This window comes from Labrus bergylta, chromosome 16 (assembly GCF_963930695.1).
Source record: "Labrus bergylta chromosome 16, fLabBer1.1, whole genome shotgun sequence".
NCBI lineage: Eukaryota > Metazoa > Chordata > Actinopteri > Labriformes > Labridae > Labrus > Labrus bergylta.
The window spans coordinates 14,577,817-14,596,520 of NC_089210.1; the positions used below are offsets into that span (position 1 = coordinate 14,577,817).

An 18,704-nucleotide genomic window follows, 5' to 3' on the forward strand; every position below is an offset into this window, starting at 1 on the left:
TTCACAAGACATTACATCTCTCTCCCTCTCCCAGTCGCTTCAAGCCCTTCCCTTTTCGCATCATGCCCAAATAAAGTGTCCAAATTCCACGTGTCTCTCTGTGAAATGTTTATGTGACCCTTGCTTAGTGTGTGTGTGTATGTGTGTGTGTGTTTGTGTGAGCACGCGCCCGTGTGTGTGCTTATGTGCGTGCGTGTGTATGACGAGTATGTCTCTGTGCTTGAGCCAGATTTTGAATGAGAAACTGTAGATTTAAAATGAACAAGCTGCACCTATCCAACAACATCAACAACAGAACAAAAACCTTTTAATCTTCTATATTTACTTACAGGCAGTGTAAAACGTATGAATTAAATACACAGCAACACAAATAACTCGAGCTGATATGCTCAACAAAAATACAAAATATGATTGAGTGCAAGAAAACCCAACTGATGAGTCATGCAAAGTGTTGAACACTTCCATTGTTCTAGGTTTAAAATAATTTAAAGTTTAAAACTGCAGTTGATGCCTTTTCTTTCCAATCCAACTGGTTTGCCCTGTAGAACGATGGGTCTAAACGTTTTGCCTTGAAAATCTAAGAAAAGCTGAGCCCCCACCCCGATCCCACATGGAAATAAATTATACATAGCCATCAAAAATGAACAGCCATTTAAATTGTATCACTTTTCTGCTTTAAGCCTAACATGTTAACATGTTTTCTTTTTAAAATAATGGACAAGCCTGCACACATATGTTCAAAATACCTTAATGTAAACTATCCAGTGGTGTGTTATTATGATTTTAAATCTAATATTGACAACCTCAGAGCAAACAAAGCCCCCCACCCCTGAAATATTTTAGGCTGGGGCTCTTTTGGCTCTCGTCAGATGTATCTGTCATATAACAAATTGTCACACATGTAGCTGTAAAACACACATGGTTGAAATATCAAATCAAAGATGTAGCCTACTAGATCATGAACATCATTCTCCCGCTTCAGCTCATTCATCAAAATTTAAATTGATTGTTTGGGGTGTGTTTTGATACTGTAGGTTGAACTTAAACCAAAATCTGAACTCCTGAAACTGAGGGGAAAATATCCAAATTGCTACTGAAGTAGTCATATTTTCACCTGTATCTATGAATCCAAGATTAAAGTGAAACACCACAGCTGCAGCATGCTAACGCAACTTAGTGAAAGTAATAGTCTGTCACGCATACCATTGCTTTGAAGTTATTATTTTCAGCTGTGTGTGTTGTGTGTGTGTAAAAATCATTCTCTAGGCTATTGTCCTCTAAGCCCTTTGAACACAGGGTAACAAGTGTATGTCCAGTAATCTTGCATGCTATCTTTCATCCATCCCTGGCTTTTCAGAATGTTCCTCTTTGGATCCATCAGCATGCCTGCCACACAAAGAGGGGGCATTTGGTGAACCATGCATGCTGTCCAGAGAGCTGCCTTTTCTGTCCCCCTCTGACTCTCGCTGCACAAGCCCCCTTTGCTGCATTCCTTTCCTTGTCATCCGTCGGCCTTCTGAGGGTGGAGGAGGAGGGGGGGTGGGGGTGAGGTAAGAGGAAGTATACGCACTAAAGTAATACAGTAGGACCTCCTCACTGTTTCCCATCGCGGCACTCCAGAGTATAGCTTGTCAAATATGTCGTATTCGATGCACAGCAGATGAACAGCCGCTCTTTCATGAAATGATCAACATATAAACATATCAAACATATAGCCTAGTGGTCACACGCCATTCTCTCTCACATCTTATATCAATACACTGTTAGCCTGACGTGTGTGATTTGATTAATGGGATTTTTGTACTTCTAATAATACTAGTGTGGCTAAATAAACGGCAATATCGGACTAAAAAAATGTGAATGACACTAATAGCATCGCATTTATTTTACAGACCTTCATTGTCTCCAGAGAATAAAGCCTGCTGATTTTCGGGATGCTTTGGGTTTTTAGTTTTAAAACATTTCAAATGGTGATGATGATGAGGAGGAGGATGATGATGATGTTGTTGTTGTTTATAATGTTATTGTTTTTGTTGTTCGTCATGAATGTAGTATTTTGAGTTGTTTTTTTAATTATATATTCCGCTGGTCTTTTATCCTCTGAATAATAGAAACAAACTTTTTCTCTTTAGATTGCTGTAGTCTAAAATGAATTGTTTTTAAGTTTAAAAATTGAACATCTTTATTATTTTCATCTCATGTTGAATGCTATGATGAAAAAATGAAATTCAGCTGAACATGACAATGACATAACTTACAAAAAAAAAAAAACCCGACTGGCCTGAATGTGGAAAAAGTGACACTGATTACATCTAATACCGGAGCGATGACATCACTCCCCTTCATGCGGAGTGCTGTGCTCTGATTGGACGGCGGCTCCGGCAAATCAGAGAGCACACACATGGGAAGAGTTTAAAAAAGAATCAGAAAAGTGTCGGAAGGTTGTTCTAAAGCCACACAATCAGGTTCGAGCGCTATTGCAATAATTGAGAGAGAAAAATACAGAAGGAATTGACGGGGATTTTTGTGCGTTTGTGTGCGCGTGTGTGTGTGTGCGTGCGCGCTTCATCTGCCTCGAACGGAGAGCTGTAACAATTTTCTCCATTTTTTAAAGCCCTCCTCAGCAGCTCCACTGTAAATAGACCAAAAAGCAGGATGTCAACGCATTTCAGGAGCGGCCCAGCCTTCGGACTATCTGCAGAGGTCAAGAGTAAGGTAGGTTTGCATTCATCTGTGCTGGTTAAAAGGGGATTAGTTGATGTGGCTGCTTCATTGTTTACTTAGGCCATGTCAAGGGTCAAGGGAGGCAAGTCAGCATGTTGACATTTGCTTTGAATACTACTTGAATATTTTAACCCCATTACAAGCAACGTAACAATTGAGTTACTTTTAATGGAATGCTAGTGAGTCAAATGGTTGTTGATATGATACAGCTGTTCCTTATATGGAGAAGGTATGGGGTGTTGCTGGAAAGATCTGGGTAAGGCCTACCTTACCTACCTGAGCAACATGTTGCTCCCTATACCTCGTCATTAAACGGATAAGAAAGGACTAACAAACTGATCACCGATGTGTTGCATGGCTCTGACTGTCATCACACATGGCATGCTGTTTTATTTTGCTTGTTAACGTTGAGGTATCAAACAGGTTTTGAATGTGTTAAGCATCTATGTGACTTCAGGTTTTGTGCCTCAGAAACAGATGTGTAATATGACAAAGAGTAAGGTCTTCAACCTGCTCTTTCCTAAAGTGTCTTGAGATTAGCATTTTGTTATGAATTGGCACAATGCAAACAAAGATTGCTCGATCGATTGAGATGTGGCGATGGCACACACTCGTGACTTCTGATAGTGAGAGAAATGAATGAAAATGAGTCCTTAAAGTGACTCAAGTCATTTTGAGAAATAAAAATCAGAATGTTATGAGAGTTTGTGTTGTACTGCACATGTTCGAGTGTCTTCTTTATTGATCCCCTTGTCAGTAGTAACCCAACACTGGTGAAAACATGAGATATGTTATTATTCTGAGTTTGTGAGGACAAGAGGCATATGAAGGTAGTTTTTCTTTTCAAATAAGGCTTAGCCTAATGTTTTATTTGTATATTTAAGGTGCCCACAACATACATTCCACATTTGGTTGCAGTATAAGATGTAGAAAAAACAAAACATAATGTGATCTTTTGCTTTGATTTGTTAATGCTACAGAGACAAGGTCTATACTGTTCAAATGAATCACTTTCTTGGTTTTAGGATACATGCACTCGTCATGCATTGACTGCTTGCTTTGACAGTAGCTGTTGACATTTTGCACAGTACTTACGAGTGCCCAACCAGAATGGATTTTTGGGGCCAATATCGATATTTGGGAGAAAAAAAATCTAATGCTGATATCCTTCTTAGATTTATGAAGCCTGTAGAGAGAGATAGATAGAAATGTACACATGTATTGTATTGATCCCTCAATTACAGTTATGAAACACTTGTGGGAAAGAGTACAACTAAGACAAGATGCTAACTCAACTGGAAAGTAGCTGCGCATACAGTACGTGCATCACCGCTTGGCTCTCTTTGGAGAGTGACAATGCTTGTCGTAATCCATACAGCACACTCTGCTGGTAAAGGAAAACTGTATAGTATGATACAATGAAACTCAAATTAAATGCTATATGACTGGTCAATAAATTTAGTCAAATTTGTGCATATCTGCGGTAAAAACTAGCCGATAACCATAACCACAGGATAAGCCAATATCGACCGATATTATCTGCTGGTCGATAAATTGGTCGGGCTCTAGGATTTACATCCACCCTTTTATTAAGATGACATAATGAGTGAAGATGCGGCTCTAAGTTTATTTATTTATACAAATAGCAACATTGGCATGATTAGAAATCCTCAGATATTTCTTCACTTACATAAATAAGTTAAAAGTAGTTGTAGCTGGTGGTGCAGTGGTTAGTGCGCGCCCCATGTATGGAGATTATAGTCTTCAAAGCGGATGGCCCAGGTTCAAATCCCGCCTGTGGCTCCCTTCCCGCATGTCATTCCCCACTCTCTCTCCCTGATCTTCTATCTCTCCATTAAAGGCACAAAAATCCCAAAAATAAATCTTTAAAAGTAGTTGTAGCAGTTCAGAAGTATTTCAGATAAGGCCCTGCATTCTGTAAGTATGAGTGAAGTATTATCAGCTGTTTGAACAAATTAAGTGTAATGCTTTCTTAAGCCACCTTTTAACTACTTCACAAATTGTTGTCAGATTTTCTATAGTGCATAATAATCCAGTAAGAATATTGTGATGATTTATTCATACGTTAAATAATAACCTTTTAAGTATTGCAGTACTCGGGATACAATATTTATCTCTGATGTGTAGAAATGCAGATATTGCATAAGTAGGAGTTTTTACAATATCACTTTCTAAACATTCAATTGTCACCATCCTGACAGGGCGTGTCAAAAGTACAGTGATTGTCAAATAATTTAGTCCCGAAAAATGTTTCACTCTTTTGCTGCTCATGAGAGAAGTGACTGTGTGCAGTGGGATGAGTCAGAGCTGCTGACAGTCTGAAAGGTCAGCCTGTGACTGTTTCCAGATCATCATCATCATCATCATCATTGTCCTAGAGGGATGTTGCCTCTCCCCTGAATAGTGACATCTCTCATCAGAGCTTTGATCGCTCACTGAGGTGCACTGCGCTCTATGACACTAAACATTCCTTTCATTACTGCTATTCAGCAGTCTGCAGGAGCTTAGGGTTTGGAATATTGCCGGTAGTCAGGCTGTGTTTTTCCTACCTGTGGATTGTCTTATTGATTATGTATACAAGGACTTGTAGAAAATAAGGTATATTTCCTGTAGATTAGAACAAATGTCTTGTCTTATTTGCGCCGTAGGGCTTCATGGGTCATGCAGGGATGGTTACGTTCCAGCAGCTTCATGGGTTATGCAGGAATGGTTACGTTCCAGCAGCTTCATGGGTTATGCAGGGATGGTTACGTCCCAGCACCATGACCTTAGAGAACAGCAGAGATGCAGCACAAAGACTGACATGTTCATGAACATTGTCTTATGGCCTTTTAAGGAGTTACTGGGCTCTGCCTGTGAACTTGAGAAAGTGTCCTTGTTCTAAACAGTTTACATCAGAGTCACAAACGACAAAACAGTGTCCTGAGTGAACGCAGGTCGACAGGAGATGGATGGTGGAGAGAAAAACATGCTGGCAGCTCCCACAGTGGATGCATGTCACACTGCATAAGGACAGCAACTCCCTCTATCCCACCTACAGAGCCCAACACAGTTTCAGGCTGGTCAACATGAGTCCAGTTCTGCTCAAGGTTTCAGCCTCTAAAAAGGCAGTTTTTTTCTTGCCACTCTAACTTTGCTTATTGTTGCTTCGTGCTCATGATGGATTAATGTTGGGTCTGTGTAAATAGTATAATATAGAGAAAGGTGTTTTTTTTTTACCTGCTCTTGTGTAGGGGTGGGAATCACCAGATGCCCCACGATGCGATATCACGATATTTGAGTCACGATACGATATCACGATACTTGAGTCACGATACGATATCACGATACTTGAGCCGCGATACGATATCACAACTTGAGCCACGATACGATATCATTGCGATTTTTAACATTTTTCGATATACTAAGAATTGCGATACAATATATTGCAATTTTTTACTTTTTAAAACTTTTTTTAACCCTAAATTAAAGGAAGAATGTGTGACTTTTTTATCCAGTAGATACCGCCCTTTAGCACGAGCATGAAACCAAAACAACTCGAGCTGCATTGTTGTGTTAGCATGCTAATATTATGCTCGTATCTTCACACTGCATGTAAATGCCTGAAATGAGCGTGATCTAGAAACGCAGTTAGGCAGTGAGTACATTAAGTTATTCTTATTTTCTCTAGTCCCTCGATTAAACAACTTTTATACGTGAGGGGAGGAGTCAGCCGGCCGTCCCGTCCATGTAAACACAATGTAGGTATGACTTGGAAAACATCACAGACAGTGGGACTCAGGTGTCACACTCATTGTAGACAGTCATGACTCGCAGGGTTATTTTCAGAGGATATACTGGATTTCTGCTACATTTATGTGTAAAATGTTGCATATTCAGCCTTTAAACTAAATCAAGAACTGTTTTGTCAAATAAGAGAAAGATTCTCAGTCAGTTCGTCTCACTTCATTCTTTTTAATTTTACACAATGGGAGTCCAGCCCACAAACTGACCGACTGTGATGAAAGTAAAACCCTGTGAAAGGCTGCATGAACTTCACAATCTGAACTGTTGGTATTTCAGTCTTATGGAACTTGAACATGAATTTGTAACAATACAACCTGTTCAAATTGAATTGTGCAACCCCTTCAGTAATTAAAAATTAAACATACGTATTTGCTATTAATATAATAAAAATATCTATACTTGCCGGCTATGTGACAATATAATATCACCACTAAATATTGCGATACTATGCTGTATCAATTTGTTCCTCCACTTCTACTGTTTTTTAAAGTGTCGTGAGATAACATTTGTTGTGAATTGGTGTTGTACAAATGAAGACTGACATAATTCATTTTCAAGGTTTCAATCAATCAAAAAACCATTTCATTGTTTGTGTAAGCTTTCTATTATCCCTTACAAACAGCTAGACATGTGTTTTTGTTCTCTGTTGACTAACCCCACATGGTAATATGCAGTGTGGCAAATGACCTGATGAGGATTCTGCATATTGACTAATTCCTAAAGTGGGACTATGTTAATTTTAACAGAAGAAAGTACAAGCACATTAAGAAGAATTTTAATTTCAGATGAAAACAGAGGTATGTTTAATACTCTCGGGGAGTTGTCTGCCACTGCAAAATAACTTTTCTCTGCACTGATACACTATGCAGTAGCATTTGCTTTAATCATGTGAGAGCTACTTGACTATGCACACCCTGTCAGCACCTGCGTCCCCTCAGACTAAGCTGGTTCTTCTTTTTTAGATCCTTGCTTGTGTTGTACTTACTCTCAAATCTTGCTTTGGTCTTAAGCATCTGCTTAATACATTTAAGAATTGTGGAATTGCTACATTTCAGAAAAGGTCACATTCTGCTTTATGCAAGGTATTCTTGTACGAATACAAAAGTTCTGGAGTGAAGTAGTATTTCCATGGAAATATTGTCCATTTACTTTTTCCTTATATACTGTTTTGAGAGTCAATCATTGTACTGTACAACCTTTACATTTGACAGATTGTATAAGATAAAAAACGTCTCTAATCCTAACTTTAAAACACAACAGTGTCTGGATGAGGGCCATCATGTGCTAACAGTCCAACTAAAGAGACCTCTCCAAACATCTGACATTGTTTTAGCTCAGTGCTGTATGATGGGGGCCAAAGAAGGTGAAATCAATCGATAAATCACAAGAATACAAAGATAAAATAAGACATTAAAGCCTAATACATTTAAAAAAAAGATATAGTTGCATTGAAACATTTATTTTTATATTATGACTATACCACCAAGCATGACTACTATGTCTTTAGATTTATCCGTGGCCCTTTGCAGGGGTCTCTTCCCTTCATAGATAGGAAACCACTCAGCTAGAAGTCCAAAAAGTAATGCTGCCTACACCTTAAATGAATCAGTATAAGACAAGATATTACATAAAATATCAGTCACAGGGTCTTTGTTTGTAAAAAAAATAAAAAATAAATGTTTGATTGTTATTTTGCTTGCACTTTTTTATTGTAACTATTTGGAAAATAAATAATACAGTATACTTCATACGCAAAAGATTCTGCCCACTTCAGTCTAATGTTGTCTATTATTATTACCAGTATTTTCTGGTGGTTAATGTATGAGTTTTAGCTAGATAATGCTTTAAAAGTCAGTTGACTGACATTTGTACCCACGGAGACTGCTATTTAAAAATATTCTTGCATTAAATTAAAGATCCTCCTTCACAAATGGCCATTTTACAGCTTTTGATGGTGAGTGCTAAGGACAATTTTATTGAAGTTTTATGGCAAGTAACAGTAATACTACACAGTACGTCAGTCTACATAAAACTTCACACCCTTTGAAAACTCAGAATACTTTCAGCTCTAACCGTGATCCTGAACTCTACAATGTGAAAATGAACACAACTTGCTCAGCCTCTGAGCTTAACTACGTCAAGTGGAAGCTGGGCTTGTCGATCTTGGCCCATCTTTATCAGACGTGTTTTGCCTGAATAGTCTACCCTCTGTAAAAGGGCAGATTCTGGAAAACCAGAGGGAGAGAAAGGCAAAGAAAGTAATTTAGAAATATGAGCTGGACCAATGAGGGGGTGGAGGGTGGAGGGGGTGGAGGGTGGAGGGTGGTGGGGGGGGGCAGGACAGTCAGAGGGAGGAGTGTCTTTTAGAGCTGTTTCTCCCAAGTTTGGTGTGATGGACTGGGAGCTACGCTTTCCCCGCTACTTTGAAATATGTGTTTGTATTGGCTACTGATCCCAGACTGTGAAGACTTTATCTGCAGAACATTATGGAAAAGTGGCAGTGCGTGTGTTCACGGGGGGAGCAGACTTAAACCCCATGCCGGAATTCAAAGTATTAGGGGCAAAGTGTGTGTGCCAATAAGGAAATACAAGGAGAGAAGAGAGAAGCCAAGTGTGTTTCTGCATGCAGGAATGTCCATTGCTTTTTTAATTTAAGAAATGTCTTCCTGTTCTCTTCGTACCCCTCATCTCAAATACAAATACTTTTTTATTATACAGGAAGACTTTCTAAGACAGAACGGTTATGAGAAAAGAACTGGTGAAATCAAACTTATAGTAGTAGCTGATGACCTAACATCAGGCACGGAACAAACATTAAATGAAGAAGAGACATATGTATGTGCATGTACCTCCAAGTTTGAGTGCTGTGTATTCTAGTTTACATTACGTTGTCATGTTCTACTGTTATAATGCCATCTGTCTTTATTCTTACTGTATTTTTCTGTTCACATCTAAAGGGGTAATAATGTACTTTATGGGTTGACTATTTTAACTACTTATTAAAGGATATTCTTCATATGTTGTGTGGTATGGGGTATACTTTACATCCAATTATTCAGTTTATTTGAATGTCTTTCTACTACAGTATTTCTTTGGCAGCCTTTTTGTCTTTGCATTAGCTTGACGTGAAAAACAAATGTAGAGAATACATTTATAAAATGTTCTTTTTAGTTCTGAATAATAAAAATGAACTTTTAATTAACCCTTTCTTTAAGGAAATTAGTATATTTTCCTTTGACACATTTCAAACTGGGAGGGGAATTTATACTACAGTTCCACTTCTTTTTCCCGGCATTGACCGTAGTGAAGACGAACGGGCGAAACAGACCTGAGGAAGAGAATATGATTACTGACGATGTAACCAAGTACAGTTTACATGATGTTTTTATCACAGCAGCACAAAAGCAGCGGCCTCTGACAACATCCGGTGTTTCCACGGCAACAATAAACATTATGTCTGTCATGGCAGCTCTGTAATGTCGGCAGCCACAGCCAAGACAAATATAAAAATATAAAATTAAAGATTTCAGAAAATTGTAGGTAATGTAAGTAAATACATATGTATGTATGTATGTATATATATATATAACATAGGTTAAGTCAATTTGTAATTGATTTAGATATTTTAATGTAAAATCATAAAAGTTGACATATTGTACGTTTAAATAACAGAGGATATTTACAGGTCTTCTGTTAAAATTAGTTTTTCATGCTTCTTATGAATTTTGTCTTCAATCTGCGAGGCTATGCTTTCCAATCTTATGTTTGACCTCTGACCTCTGCTCCCACTTCAGCTTGCAGGGAAGTACGACCCCCAGAAGGAAGAGGAGCTGAGGCTGTGGATCGAGGATGTGACTGGGAAAAGGATCGGGGGCGGCTTCATGGAGAGTCTGAAGGACGGTGTCCTGTTGTGCGAGTGAGTCGATGGACACGAAGAGGAATTTTGTTGGACGGAGACATTTGAAATATTGAATTATCTGAAATGTTGTGTCTGTTTCTTTGTAGGCTCATTAATGTTCTCCAGCCAGGTTCAGTGAGAAAGGTCAACAACTCGGGTCAAAACTGGCACCAGGTAATAAACAAGCTCTTTTGGAAAGAAAATATCCAAAGCCCTGTTGGCCTGGATATGTAGGTCTTTTTTTCAGAGCATGTGAAACTTGGTTTTATCAACAGTTGGGTTGAAGCAGCTGACATACCTAATAAAGCCCAGCTCTTGACTTGTATTATAATTTTTACAGGGCTAACAAAGCCCTTTTTACAGTTTCCTCAATAACTACATATTTACCTTGCCCTTACACCATATCATACTCCCTGCTGGGAGTGGTAGCAGTGCCTTAACGGATCAGATGCCACTGGTAAAAAGAACCAACCTGGCCGAAAGGAAAGCGTCAGGAATTGTTGGGTATTTTTGGGATGTGTTTTAATTTACATTTACAGTAAGGCAGCACAGTTGGAAACATGCGTGTAATATTTGGAGAGGTCACCAGCGACTGATGCTTAAAACATTAGTGCATAAAATGACAGCTGGTCTGAAATCAGTATTCCATACCCTCATTGTGCATATAGTGATGCTCAACACTTGACATTTAAAGTATAACAAGCTAGAAGCCTGGTTGATATGGGGACCTTATGATTGGGGCCTCACCACCTACGGTCTTACAACTTTGTGTGGTAGACCCTTATATTCAGCAAAACTGGTTCCTAATTTTCAGTAATAGTGAGCTAACTGGTCTTAATGGTAGCTTGGTATATCCTGTACAGACCAGAAGGTTTGGGGTTCGATATCAGCGCCTGCAGTCACATTCCAGAGTGTCCTTGGGCAAGAAACTGAACCCCAAATTTCTCCAGCTACTATGTCACTGCAGTGTGATTGCTTGTGTATTAAATGGTGCTGATTGGCAATTGGTCATTGTTTCATAGCATTTAACCAATGCTATCATTGTGTGAATGGGACATGAACTGTAAAAGTGCTTTGAGCCGTCAAAAGACTGGGAATGCGCTTTACAAGCCATTTTCCCATTTACGGGTGTTGCCTATCTTCTGACTACTTGCTCTTGTCAAGTGAGTAAAAAGGTTGATAGAAATAGCTGATTTCAATGCGAAACACAAGATACTCCTCAGGCTGTATGAAGGATGAATGACTAATAGATGGACTTCTCAATGAGTTTCTCCCTCCGTCTGTTTGCTTCCTCAGCTGGAAAACATTGGGAATTTTGTTCGTGCCATAACAGAATACGGCCTGAGGGCAAACGACATCTTTGAGGCCAACGATCTATTTGAGAATGTCAACCACACTCAGGTCCAAAGCACACTCATCGCTCTGGCTGGAATGGTGAGGGCAGATTCTCACACACACACACACACACACGCACACACACTTTAATGAATTGTTCTTAATTAGAGAATCAGGTGCATTCAACAAAGAATCTTTAAATCATGTACTGACAATACTGTGAAGTACTTGTTATGTATTCCCACGTTGCAGCCATCAGCTGTCCTGTGTGAGGTTTTTTATGTTTTTGTTACATGGAGTAATACGACAATATGGGTATGAAAAATACACTATTATCCCCCCCTCACCTTTTCTGTGCCTATACTCCCTCTCTCAGGCCAAGTCCAAAGGGTTCCACTCCAAGTACGACCTGGGTGTGAGGTATGCCGAAAAACAGGAGCGTCGCTTCGCTCCAGAGAAGCTCAGGGAGGGACGTAACATCATAGGCCTGCAGGTCAGGGCACAAAAAAATATTTACCGATGTAATCTTCTTCATGTAATTATGCTTGCATATTGAAGAAATGTGTTTTGTTGACACTTCCCTGTGGATTTATATTAGGCCTCCTGCTTGACTCATGCTGAATGAAATTTCTCTCTGTTATCATACAGCTCAACCAGCAGCTGCTGTATTTCTTTATGTAACCTTTATTTAACCAAGAGTCTTCCCAGTAAGGAGTTGTCTCACTTGTTAAGGGGTAGATAAATAGGGAGACAGAAATAGCTGCATTCAATCTGAAACACATGAAACCCCTTGGGCTGTGTGTAGGACGCCAAACAGATTTCCCAAACTATCCCAGGTGTGCTGTTTCACTTGTTTAACTCGCTCTTTGCTCTATTTCTAGATGGGCACCAACAAGCTTGCCAGCCAGAAGGGCATGACCTCTTACGGCACACGACGCCATCTGTACGATGCCAAGATGGCCATGGACAACCCAGTAGACCAATCCACTATCAGCCTACAGATGGGCACCAATAAGGGGGCCAGCCAAGTGAGGAGACACTTTACTTTAAAATGATGGGTTTATTCAGTTTCACTCAAGAAAAGCGCCGACCTAAAGATGCATCACATATTAATATGTATGAATTGATGGAGATGATTACTATAAAAAACACAGTATGGATGGTGTTATTCTGTACTTTCTTGCTGCTAACAAATCTAATGAACGAAAAAAAAAACAATGCCTTTAACACATGGAATGCAGACAGCGAACTCTGAACCAGAGAATGCATGCTTAAAAACTAACAGGGGGATTGAAATTTAAAGCGTCTGCCACTCAAAAACACAGAATTACATTTCCATTCCAAAGCAGGAACATGTCCTTTTGGGCAACACAAGGCCTGCTGATTGATTGGGATACAAAAAAAGGAATAAGATACTTACTCTGTATTCTTCCTCATAAGACCAGTCAATTGTTGGTTTTGCAATGGGCATAGGTTTGTTTATATTAGCCTTTTCTCTGATATCAATTAAGCTTATACGTTTACCTGTAGAATAAGAATTCATTAACCCTTCATGATGCTTTCTGTCCTCCAGGCTGGCATGACAGCCCCAGGGACTAGGAGGCATATCTTTGACAAGAAGTTGGAGCTGGAGAACTGTGACACTACCACCATTTCTCTGCAGATGGGCACCAACAAAGTGGCCTCTCAGCAGGGCATGACCACTTACGGCCTGCCCCGTCAGGTCTTTGACAACAAGTACTGCACCAACCCCACTGAGACCTTCTATGACAACGGAAGTGAGGTGGAGTTTGATGGCTACCAGTACTCTGACTAAGACAACACGGATTGCCAAAAGACAACCAACCACAACTGTGTTTGTGACGAGCAAACCTTCCAGACTCTTATTTAACACTGTTTTACGACTTTGATGTTAACATACCCCAGCTTTTTCTAATCATGCTCCTAACAATTTATGGCTTGTCTTTCCAAAACTAAAAGGAAAAAAAAGTGTTTTACATTACCTCAAAGATTTCATGCAGTGGCCTACTTCTGTATACCATTGCTCTGAAGAATGTTATGACTGCTTAAAATAGCCAAACACTCCACTACATTTCCTTTACTATGTATGACTTGGTTTTTTTTACAGCTTTTTATACCTGCAATAGTTTTTTAACAGCCTCACCTCTCCACCCTCCTCATCCAGCCTAAACACTGATAAAACAGAATTCAAAAGTTCCTTAAATGGATGCAATAGTGGGTTGGTTTTATTGAACTTTGGCCCAGTTGGAACTGAGTCCATGTCCACATTGGAGCTCCACAGGCCCTACGATTTCAGTTTCTGGTCCATAGAGTGACGCAGGCAGACAATGCAGGAGGACACGTAGCGTTTAATGGACATCGCTTTGTTTTGTGAACGCTTGCAATAACAAATGTGTCATGTTCACAAGCTACAAAATGATTCATCACATCACTTTACTGGGCTAGTTTTCATCGCTTTGTGTGCTGAACAACTCTTTTGTTTAAATTAAGTTTTTATTTTTATTTTTAGAAAAAGTAGGAAGTCCTTTCAGACGATGCTTTTATAAAGAGTAAATGTTGGTTTTAACTTTGTCCCCTATAGTTTTTTGTCCTGATGCCTTTGATACTTTAGGAAATATTTCCCCTTTCCCCTTTAGCGAACTTTGCCTTTTGTCCTTCCCCCTTTTTTTTTTTAAAGTTAACAAAATAGGAATGTTACTCAGTAAATTAACTCAGATATCGTGTTTACAATTCTGAAATAATTTACTTGACTGCACTGTTATTCAGATGGTAACTCTTAATTCTGCCAAGTTACTTTGTACTTCATACTACAAGATAAAGTTTATAGAACACATTTTAACATTGTTATAAGACATATGATAGTGTTACAACGAACAGGATGTTTTTGCAATAAGTATTCATACTTTTCATAATTCAAATATATTCTGCAAATACTTTACTTTAGCCTTATATCCATCCACTGTACGTAGATGGCAGTATTAAAGTAGAACCTTACACCAATAATTGCTTAGTGAATCATACCAGAAACAAGGTGAGATTCTTGTTTTGGAACGTCTGTGTCAAACTTTTAACCCACCGAATGTCTTGAATGTAATGTAATGATAAATTCAGAGGCCTTATTTGTTGTGACAGGATTCATTTTCAACACATTGAAAGGCAGAATTTAAGTTTCAAAGTTACAAACAGATGGAGAATCACGCGTTTCTTTGTGAAGTATACAGAGTAACTGTCTCTGAATTACTGTCATTAAGCTTGTTCGTGATAATGTGCCTAACTGACCTGTTACTTGGAGCTCACCTGCTGTTCATTTTTATTTAGCAACAAAGGCTTTCCAGCAATGATGAAGGACTAGTACCGGTGTGCCATCTAGTGAGGGAAACGTGCATGTACATTAACTGTTTTGTCAATAAAGAAAACATCTAAAGTTTTTATTCTCTTAAATATAAAGAAATTATTATATTTTAAAGTTTTTATTTATAATTTCTTCCCTTTGATTTAAATAATGTCCTCTATGTTGAGTAACTGTTTGGTAACATTTCACTTTCACCTTGATGTGTTGGCATTGTTTCAAGTTAAACTTTACATCTTTGTCAACACCCCCCCCCCCATGCCTTTCACTAAACATGACATTTGTGCAATAAAACACTAGAAAAATATGATGCTGGTTTAATTTTCCCATTAAGGTCATTACCTTAAAGAAACAGTCAGTGTTAAGTACATAGGAGGAGTGGAATAAAAAACGGCATGATGGTGATCTAAAAATACAACAGTTCGGATAAAACTGGTACAAAAAACGAAACATCGGAATGTTTTGGCAGTCAAGAAATGTCATCCAATGGTTTCAGTGCACTAGAGACAGGGTAAGAAACTAACAATAAAAAACTTAAACAAAAGTGACTTTTGTGTCATAATGTACTTAACACAACTCATCCTAATAACCTTAAGATAAGAGACTTGGATATTTTCTTAATCCTCAATCACAAAAAATACTACAGGAACACATGGAATGTTAAAAACATCAAGAATACAGTTCAACTTTAACAAATTATAAAAAAATTATACCAAAACAGCAAAAGATCTTATCTGAAAAAAAACAAGGAAACAATGACAAATAGGAACTGTGATGCAGCCAAACATGAAAATCCCCTGGCCCAGCCAGGGAACATGTCATACTTAGCATACCACACTGTAACACAGTAAAACTAAGCATGTCATGCACTATCAGTAACAATATAATTATTCTATCCAATGTGAACGTAATACAACAATGTGAAAGCTTAATAGGACCTAATTGTATGGAACAATCATTCATCAAGAGATAAACTGAGTCAGTGAGAGAAGAGGGAGACAGTTCACAAGACAACATGACTATTGATTGGCTGCTTCACAGGCATCGATCCAATCACTGTAAACATCCACAGGTTCGGACAGATCTGTTAAATAAGGTCAAGGTACATTCAAATGAAGGATAAGAGAAGGCGCACACACAATTCTAAACTCTATGACTAAGAAATCCATTTGATTATTTTTACACTTAGTGAAAGTGTACAGTACGTACACTTCACATGGATAAATGAGCCTTTGAATGTGTATTCCTCCTTTTAAGCTGATGCTAGAGCAGTAGTTGAGGGGGTTAAAAAATGCATTATCATATTGGTGGATTCTATATAACAGACCACTGCTTCTTTGGCTCTTTATATGAATTACATCACAAAACTTTGCGATACGTGTAAACTTTAAACACAATAAACAGAAGAAAAAAAACTAACACTCTTTGTCCAACATGATGATACAATGTTTTTTTGTGTTTTGTTTAAAAGGATACAAGTTATTGGAGTTTGAAACTCCTCCAAGCAGACACTGCATGATATAATCCCTGTGTTTCTGGTTCTTTCCCTGAAAACAGTACAGTAGTTGTTACACTGCTCATGAGTCACTTCTTTCCGTTTGTGATGCACTTTGAGTCACTTACATTTTGACGTCACATGATTTCTCATGATTACAGAATGGGCAAGTGAATTGGACGTCCAGGTTGCCCGTCATTTTTTTCTTCGGAGGCGGCTTCCTCTTTGACTTTCTGCGCCCCATTAGTAATGTTGTACACCTGCTGGAAAGAAAAACAAAGTTCAATAATTACCACTATCATTGTGCTCTCTTTAATACAGCCAAAATGTGGCTGCTGAATGAATGTTAAGCATTAGTTAGAATATTTACAGACTGTGGTATTTCACTAAACTACAGCCTATGATAATAAGTCCCTGAGTGGTTTACATATCCTTACATTACTTGAAAACATTTACTATTTGGGAAATATAAAAGGGAATAACCATATAATGTGAGAAACGACTGTGACTTCTAGAAGCAAACACAGTTTTTGGATAATGTAACATCTCTTCCTCTTGGATAGTAGTCCATTTTGCCTCCAGAAGTACAATGACAGACTCATGGATGCAGCTGAAAACTATCGCCAAACCGAATCACAGTCAGTATTCTTATAAGGCTTAAGCTAGTCGACAGGAAGCTAACCCGTTATCACTTCTTGCATGATGCATAAATGGCGTAGTTGATAAAATTGCTTTTAATAAATTACGGTTTTTAATGAAACTGAAGTGCACGTTACATCACTAAAAGCATGCATTTTATAGCATTTGCATTACGAGGTGACATTTATCTAGCTTACCAAATTGATGTAAAGCAATGGGGGGATGCTTTGCATTCAACTTTATCCGGATGCAGCGTCTGTCTGTGGCCGCTTCTGATTCGTTGGTTGAGTTTTTTCCCGGTTTGCGATTGGCTCGTTCCTGGAGATTTGTCTCCAATAGCCTGTCTCGTCTTTTAAGGAAACGCCCATATAAAGAAGATGCTTCATAATAAACACAAGACGGTAGGCTAGGTACTAGTTACTTTGCGAGATTGTTCTTAGTCGATTATCAATAAAAATGTCATAAAATAACTAAATAACAATCCATCAATTGACTTTAAAGTTTTCTCTTGACACAATGACCCAAATCTCTATTTTGTTCTTACTTTGACAAAAAAAAAATTGTCTTCCAATGTTGCATGCAAATGTTCTTACAAGCATTTTACATGGTGCTATGGTTATGAAACATGAGGTGAAGCATTGAAGATTGAATTACCATAGCTACTAGTTCATGACCACTTTGCATTCCCAAGGAACTAAGAAGACAATTTAAATGAGGTAATCTCCTATCAAAAGCCATGTCCATTAGTCCCAGAAACATAAATGAACAATTATTTTCAGGTTACTCTGTTAACAAAGCATAACATCATAAATATCCAGACAAAATTAAATATACACTAAAAATGTAGGGCTTTTCAAATGTGTACATAAAGATGAATCCCCTGAAACCTCAAAGAATATCTTCCCTTTATAAAATGATGAGACTGTAAATAGCATGAGGTTTGAGTTTCCCTCATATATGGGCCATTCTACCAAATTGGTTCAAAGTCAGGTTGGAAATATTTTGGATTTTTTAAATTTTTATTCCCAAATTTATTTCCCTATATATATTGTACCATATCTGAAGTACACACATATAGTAAAAGAACAGTAAAATTTGATATTGTATTTTTAGACTGTTTTTCCTCTCCCCAAATTTGTCACTACCGAAACATAGTATTAAACTATGATGAAAACAATATTATGTTAACCTGTTAATATTATGTTTACTTCCTTTATGTAAAGATTATTTTTACAATTTTTTATTGAAGGTTTCTACAATGAAATCAATAAAAATGAATTTTCTAACAAATTTCAAATTTCAATTTATACAATTCTTCAAAATCTATGTCCAATTTTTCTTTCTAAAATGTAAAACGCTGATCAGATTGATTTCAGAGTTAATGATTTATGAGATGGAGCATACAGTTAACCAATCAGTATCATAACATTTTAGTT

At 38.0% G+C, this 18,704-nt stretch overlaps 1 protein-coding gene across 1 annotated transcript; it reads left to right on the forward strand.

Moving 5' to 3' along the window:
• The first annotated feature begins 2,424 nt into the window (after window positions 1-2,424).
• On the forward strand, window positions 2,425-15,212 carry cnn1b (calponin 1, basic, smooth muscle, b). The gene is made up of 7 exons (XM_020650503.3): window positions 2,425-2,715; window positions 10,326-10,447; window positions 10,537-10,603; window positions 11,726-11,863; window positions 12,141-12,257; window positions 12,646-12,792; window positions 13,338-15,212. The coding sequence occupies exons 1-7, from the start codon at window positions 2,656-2,658 to the stop codon at window positions 13,578-13,580; spliced, it is 894 nt and encodes a 297-aa protein (XP_020506159.2). The 5' UTR covers window positions 2,425-2,655; the 3' UTR covers window positions 13,581-15,212.
• The last annotated feature ends 3,492 nt before the right edge of the window (window positions 15,213-18,704 follow it).